The sequence below is a fragment of the Benincasa hispida genome, chromosome 11, assembly GCF_009727055.1.
Source record: "Benincasa hispida cultivar B227 chromosome 11, ASM972705v1, whole genome shotgun sequence".
Lineage (NCBI taxonomy): Eukaryota > Viridiplantae > Streptophyta > Magnoliopsida > Cucurbitales > Cucurbitaceae > Benincasa > Benincasa hispida.
This window is the reverse complement of record NC_052359.1, coordinates 22,694,887-22,702,377: the sequence shown is the minus strand read 5'-3', so window position 1 is coordinate 22,702,377 and position 7,491 is coordinate 22,694,887. Positions and strand designations below refer to the sequence as shown.

The following is a 7,491-nucleotide window of genomic DNA, read 5'->3' as shown; positions in this document are numbered from 1 at the left end:
AGCCACACAACAAAGTCGTTTGATTTGATCCACTCTGATTTATGGGGACCAACCCTGATTGTATCCTCAGTAGGTCACCGATATTACATTCTATTCATTGATGATTTTAGCAGATATACTTGGATTTATCTATTGAAACAAAAGAGTGGTGTCATTGAAGCTTTTCAGCATTTTCTTGCCTATGTTTAGAATCAGTTTAACAAAACAATAAAAATGCTTCAAACTAATAATGGAGTTGAATATGTTAAAATCCATCATCTCTGCAATTCAAAGGGTATCATGACCAGACTATCGTGCCCTTACACCTCTGCTCAAAACGGCCGAGCGGAACGAAAACATACCTACATGTAGTAGAAACTAACCTCACATTATTAGCCCAAACCAGATTGCCATTGAGCTTCTGGTGGGATGCCTTCCTCACAGCTACGATGCTCATAAATGGATTGCCTACAGAAGTACTAAGAGGTAAATCCCCTGTCTCTGTTATTTTCAACAAGAAACTGAACTTTTCAGAGGTAAAAGTTTTTTGTTGCGCGTGTTTTCCATATCTACGCCCCTTCCAGCCCAACAAGTTCAATTTTCACTCCGAAAAATGTGTACATCTGGGTCTTAGTCCATTACATAAAGGCTTCAAATGCTTGACTAAAGCTAGTCGTGTCATCATCTCTCGGCATATCTTCTTTAATGAGGATGAGTTTCCCTTCATCCATCTCAAGAAAGTTTCAAACACTAGTAAATACCTACACCCGACCTCACCCTACCTATCCTTCCACCTTGGACAAACTCAAACAATCCAAATTATTGCCCACAAAACCACATTATACCCGATCGTTTACCTCAGCCCCATCCCTTACCTAGCTCAAACCCACCTGATTATTTACCTTAACCCCATCGCTTACCAAATTTATCCTCACCCGATCGCCTATCTTAATCCCATCACTTACCTACACTTGATTGCTTACCTTACTCCCATCGCTCACTTAGTTTTACCCCACCTAATCGTTTACCTCAACCCCATCGCTTACCAAATTCATCATTACCCGATCGCTTACCTAATGCCTATTGCTTACCTTCACCCGATCATTTACCTCAATCCCATCGCTCACCTACAACCGATTGTTTACCTCACTCTCATCACTTACTTATCTCATCACCACCTGATTGCTTACTAAATTCACCCTTACCTGATCGCTTACCTCAAACCAATCGCTTAACAAATTTACCCTTACCTGATCGCTTACCTCAATCTCATCGTTTACCTACACCCGATCGTTTACCCTATCGTGTACCTATATCAACCCAATCCGATCGTTTACCTATTTCGTTCCTACCCGATCGCTTATCTCAAACCCATCGTTTACCTACCTCAACATCACTCGATCATTTACCTTACTCTCATCGCTTACCTACTTCTCTCCAACCTACCCGCGACTCAATAAATTCCCTCAACCTCATAAACTCCAATGACAACTCCTTCCCTTCCGTGCCTCAGGTCTCTCCCACTCGACCATCTACCCCTACCTTCCAACTTCAACTCGACTTGTCATCTCAACCTGATAGACAAAATCCCCCAACACCTTGACCTCTGAACTTACCCACCCATCCCATTATAACTCGAGGAAAAGCTGGTGTGTTTAAACCGAAAATCCTAACTACTACCTCTCCAGTCAACTGGTCTCTGACAGAACTTACACGGATCCAAGATGCCATTTCTTTTCCTCCATGGAAAAAAGCCATGGACGCCGAATATGCTGCCTTACTGCGGAATCACACTTGGCATCTAGTTCCTCCTACCCCTGAGATGAATATTATGGGACACAAATGGGTGTTTAGAATCAAGCGAAATTTTGATGACTCAGTACAACGTTACAAAGCGAGGCTTGTAGCAAAAGGATTTCACCAAAGCCTGGGCATCGACTTCTTTGAAACTTTCAATCCGGTTGTAAAGCCATCGACTGTTCGAGTTATTCTCACTCAGCATTGCTGCTTCTCACGGGTGGAGCCTTCGACAGCTCGACTTTGACAATTCCTTCTTGAATGGCACTTTAAAAGAAACTGTATACATGACACAACCCTCTGGTTACATAAACCAGTCCTGTCTATACTATGTCTGCAAGCTTGACAAAGCACTCTATGGATTAAAACAGGCCCTAAGGGCCTGGAATGCAACCTTAACAAAAGAACTCCTTCGATGGGGCTTCATCAACCCCAGGTCAGATCCATCCTTATTCATTTATAACAAAAAACCATCTGTTATTTTTCTTCTAGTGTATGTTGACGATGTAATCATCACTGGAAATGATCCTCCGACAATTAGTCAACTTGTTCGGTCTCTTGACAAATCCTTTGCTCTAAAGGATTTGGGATAACTCATCTACTTCCTTGGTCTTCAAGTGCACTAACTTGATTCTAGTATTATCATCAATCAAGCGAAATATGTTTATGATCTCCTACACAGATTACAGTTTACAAATCTTAAACCTTCCCTCTCACCTAGTGTGCTTGGCAAACACTTATCCATTGATGATGTTACTCCTCTTGATGATCCCTTTATTTACAAAAGCACAGTAGGTGCACAATAATATCTCACAATAACGAGGCCCGACATCGCGTACATTGTTAATCACTTGAGCCAATTTCTTTAAAGACCCACAGATACTCATTGGCAAGCCGTCAAACGCGTTCTTCGATATATCAGTGAAACCAAACACTTCGGACTGTTGTTCCAACCCAACTCCGATCTATCAATATCTGCATACTCCGATGCCGATTGGGCATCTAACATCGACGATTGCAAATCTACTGTGTGTTTATTGGAAATAATCTCATTTCTTGGTCCTCCAAGAAGCAAATGGCCGTGGCTCGATCAAGTACTGAGTTTGAATACCAGGCTTTAGCACACACTGCCTCTGAAGTTATCTGGCTTAACCAACTGATGTTGGAGCTTGGAATGCTATTCTCTGTCAAACCTATCATCTGGTGTGATAACTTAAGCGCCAGTGCAATTGCCATCAATCTTGTTTTTCATGCCAGAACCAAACACATAGAGATTGATACTCATTTTGTAAGAGATTATGTTCTTCAGGGGTCCTTGGAAGTTCGGTATGTTCCATCATCCAGTTAACTAGCCGACTGCCTTACGAAACTGCTTACACACTCTCATTTCCAGTCTCTTCACTCTAAACTCGGAGTACTTAATGTACCCTTTCGTTTGAGGGGGGATGTTAGAGAAAACCAAGTCAGCAGCCCAGTAAGCAATCCACATAGAAAAAGAAGACCTACAAGTCAGCAACACCATTGCCAAATCACTCCTCTTCTAGAAGGCTAATTGGTTAGAAGGAATATTCCTATCAACCATTGATATACATACACCTGTATTATAATCATTATATTCTTTCACATTTTCCTTCTCCAAAATACATAGCCAACGGCTATATAAACAATGTACTATTATTCTTAATATACAGTGGAAAATATAGAGGAAATTACCCCAACGGTCTTCTCTTTCTTTTCTTTCTATAGTCTTTCTATAAGTACATATCATTTGTTTTTCTTTTCCCCAAATTTCATTTTATTAAAAAGTTCAAAATCTTCTAAATGAAAATTAAAATAATTTATTATTCATAAGAGAAACATTATTTTAATAGAATGAAGAAAATTTATAAATTTATTTTGTTGGATGTTGATATACGATTAAATTTTATGAATGATTACTTTTTCTTTTCAATGAAAACAAGATACAACTATTTATGAATAACTTATTTGAAAAAACATGTAAATATAATAATTTTATTTTTTTTATTTTAAAAAGATATAATTGTATATTGATAAATAAATAATTTTTGTTAAAATTACTATTTATAAGATTCTTTTTATTTTTCTTGCAAAGAACTATCTCTAAGATTCCTTCCAAACATACGTTTGAGACACATGTATTTGAAACAAACAAAATGTTTTCTAGATCGTGTCCCCTTAGACTGAATAATTAAAACAATATATTTTGTCCCTCTAAATTTTCGAAAATATAAGTAACTAACTTGGACGTTGGAAAATCCAAACAAGTTTTGTCACGTTCTGGAATACATTTTTATTTTTTAACACATAGTTTTAATTTGATTGAGTTCTATTTTTTTTTCTTGATTCGATTCTAATCATCCATAAGTGTCAAGTGAGAATTAAATCATTGACATTTTGAAACTTATTTTAAATATAATTTTGGTGATCTACAAATTTCATTTTAGTCCGTGTATTTAATGTTAATTTAAAGCCTAAAAATTAATCTTTAATGTTATTTTAAGTTAGTTAATTTTGCAAACTAATAATATAATAATAATTTCCACTTAAAAGCCCCTTTTTATAAAAAAAAAAAATAACAATAATAACTAAGAGTGGACTATTTTTAAGATGTATAAAAAAAAGAGAGTTAAAATATCATTTTGATCCTTATACTTTAAAGATTTTTCAATTTTAATCATTGTCCAATTTTAGTATTTTACTTTTAATAAATCTTAAATTTAGTTCTTAATGCTTGTTTATAGTTAATTAATTTTTTTTTGTTGTCTATCAGCATCTTTACTGTAAATTTGAAATATATATCCACATATTATATTATACTACATGAGAATTAATTTTTATTATTTAATCAATTTCGGAATGTGAAAATTATTGAAAGTATAAGAAATAAAATTAGACAATTGAAAGTATAAACCTAGATTGAATGAACTTCAAAGACAAAGATAAAAATGGTATTATGGTATTCTAAAAAAAAAAAAAAATCTAGAAAAGATTGGTTGTTTGTTTATAAAACATAGTATATTATATAAAGTTTTATCTTGATTAACAATGAAAAAGAATTTTCTTTTTCTTTTTCTGATAATTATGGAAAGAGGGGATAGAAGAGTTATTATGCTAGTTGAATTATGATTTATGCTTATTTTGATAGAACATTTTTTTTAACGTGTAATAGCCAACATAATTAAGGATAGAAGCAAACATGATATTTTAATGTTGAAGCATAATCAAACAGGCAGAAAATCCAAACAAGTTTTGTCACTTTTAGGAAATTATATAATACTCAACTTTCTAACTCAAAGTTTGAAGGTTGATCACATGGCCAAAAACAATTGCAGGCCGTAGATGTAGTATTCAAATCAGAGCAGGCCGGCAAAAGCAAGATTCCTTGTTAGACTTTTACAAATTATAGTGTGATTATATATCCTGATTCAAACAGAGGAAAGGGAATACAAAATTTTGAGAAAACCAGTGGCCATTGGGGGTGATGGGTTTCCAAGGAGATGAAGAATCATCTGCCCCTCATATTTCAACGAGATCCCAGTTTAGATATAATTCTCCGTTGATCCAGGTCGTGTTAATTGGATTGGTTTGCTTTTGTTGTCCTGGTATGTTCAATGCGTTGAGTGGCATGGGCGGCGGAGGGCAGTTGGATACGACGGTTGCCGATAACGCTTCCACTGCCCTCTATACGACTTTTGCCATATTTGGCATCATCGGCGGCGGAGTGTACAACATCCTGGGCCCTCGTCTTACCCTCTTCGCCGGTTGCTCAACTTATGTCCTCTACGCTGGATCCTTCCTCTACTACAACCACTACAAGCAACAAAACTTTGCCATCATTTCAGGCGCTATTCTTGGTGTGGGTGCTGGTTTCCTCTGGGCTGGTGAGGGCGCCATCATGACTTCCTATCCGCCCCCTGATCGCAAGGCACTTACATTTCCATCTTTTGGAGTATTTTCAACATGGGTGGTGTTGTTGGTGGCCTTATTCCCTTTATCCTAAACTACCACCGCACCACTGCTTCTTCTGTCAATGATGCTACCTACATTGGCTTCATGTGCTTCATGTCCATTGGGACTCTCACTTCTCTCGCCATCTTGCCGCCAAGTCGTGTGGTTCGTGACGATGGCTCACGATGCACCAACATCAAGTACTCGAGCGTCTCAACCGAAGTTGTGGAGATTCTCAAGTTGTTCCTGAATTGGAAGATGTTGTTGATTGTCCCTGCTGCTTGGTCTAGCAACTTTTTCTATACCTATCAGTTCAATAACGTGAATGGGGCCTTGTTTAATTTGAGGACAAGAGGGTTCAATAATGTTTTCTATTGGGGAGCACAGATGGTGGGGTCTGTTGGGATTGGATACATATTGGATTTCAGTTTTAAAAGTAGGAGGACGAGAGGTCTGTTTGGAGTCAGCTTGGTGGCTCTCTTGGGTACTGGAATATGGGCAGGTGGCCTGGCCAACCAGCTTAGATATTCTCGCCAGAAGTTGCTTGACAAGTTGGATTTCAAGGACTCAAATTCTGATTTTGTTGGGCCTTTCTTTTTATATTTCTGTTTTGGCCTGTTGGATGCTATGTTTCAGAGCATGGTTTACTGGGTTATTGGAGCCCTGGCGGATGATTCAGAGACCTTGAGCAGGTATGACATCATGTTTAACTAGTACTTTTAGGGATAATATAACAAAATCTATGTGATAGATTGTATCGCTGATAGACTCCTATTCGTACACTCATATTAGTGATAGATTCTATTACTGATACGCTTCTACCTACCAATGATATGGTCTACCGTTGTTAGACTCTATATCTGCAAATTCATTTGTATTGTACTATACACACTAATACTTTGGACGTGATTGCTATATTTACCAGAAGCTCTTGAATATATATGTATGTTATGTGTAATTATGTGGTGAGTGACGATGGTATAGTATTGAAAATGAAACAGGTATAGTGGATTCTATAAAGGGGTGCAGAGTGCAGGAGCTGCAGTTGCTTGGCAAATTGACACTCACCATATTTCCTTCATGTCTCAGCTGCTTGTGAATTGGTCGCTCACAACACTGAGTTATCCTTTGTTGGGTGTTCTGGTCTTCTTGGCTGTCAATGATGACGACAAGCCTATTGACGAAACTCCTACTAAGGAGGTTAACACTTTCATTACCTAACCCTGCAGTGATGCAAAGCTTAAGTTTCTATAAAATTCTCTGTACTTTTCTTTTCTCCACTTCTTGGTAAAATGTTTATCACATGTTGCCTAAATTGCAATTATATATACAATGGTCGAACTGGAATGACTTCATGTCAAAGGATACAAATTCATATAAGGTTAAAAGTTTAGGCTTGAACTCCTTAATTTTTGTCTATCCCTAAACTTTAAAAGGTTTGTAATTGGTTTGGAAATTCTTGATTAATTCTAATAAATTTCTAAATATTAAATTAGACATAAATTAGGTAACCTAACTTAGCGGTAGTTGACATGATTTTTCTTTCTAAAGATGGATGGTTCAATCGCCATCTCTATAATTGTTGTATTAAAAAAAATGGAATTTTAAATCTAATTGGTCATTTTCATAACTCATCCTTTTTAATGTAATATTTCTACTAGTTACAAAATTTAAATGGTAAGGTTCCATTTGAGAGAAAATGAAATTTTATGTCCAATAAAATAGTTATCTTAATCTAGACCTATT

General features: G+C 36.7%; 1 protein-coding gene across 1 annotated transcript; it reads left to right on the top strand.

Moving 5' to 3' along the window:
- The first annotated feature begins 5,262 nt into the window (after positions 1-5,262).
- LOC120091424 (UNC93-like protein 1) lies at positions 5,263-7,080 on the top strand. Its single transcript, XM_039049445.1, is given in 3 exon segments — positions 5,263-5,717; positions 5,720-6,437; positions 6,747-7,080. Coding segments are annotated over 3 exon segments (1,377 nt in total). The 5' UTR covers positions 5,263-5,278; the 3' UTR covers positions 6,967-7,080.
- Positions 7,081-7,491: the final 411 nt, after the last annotated feature.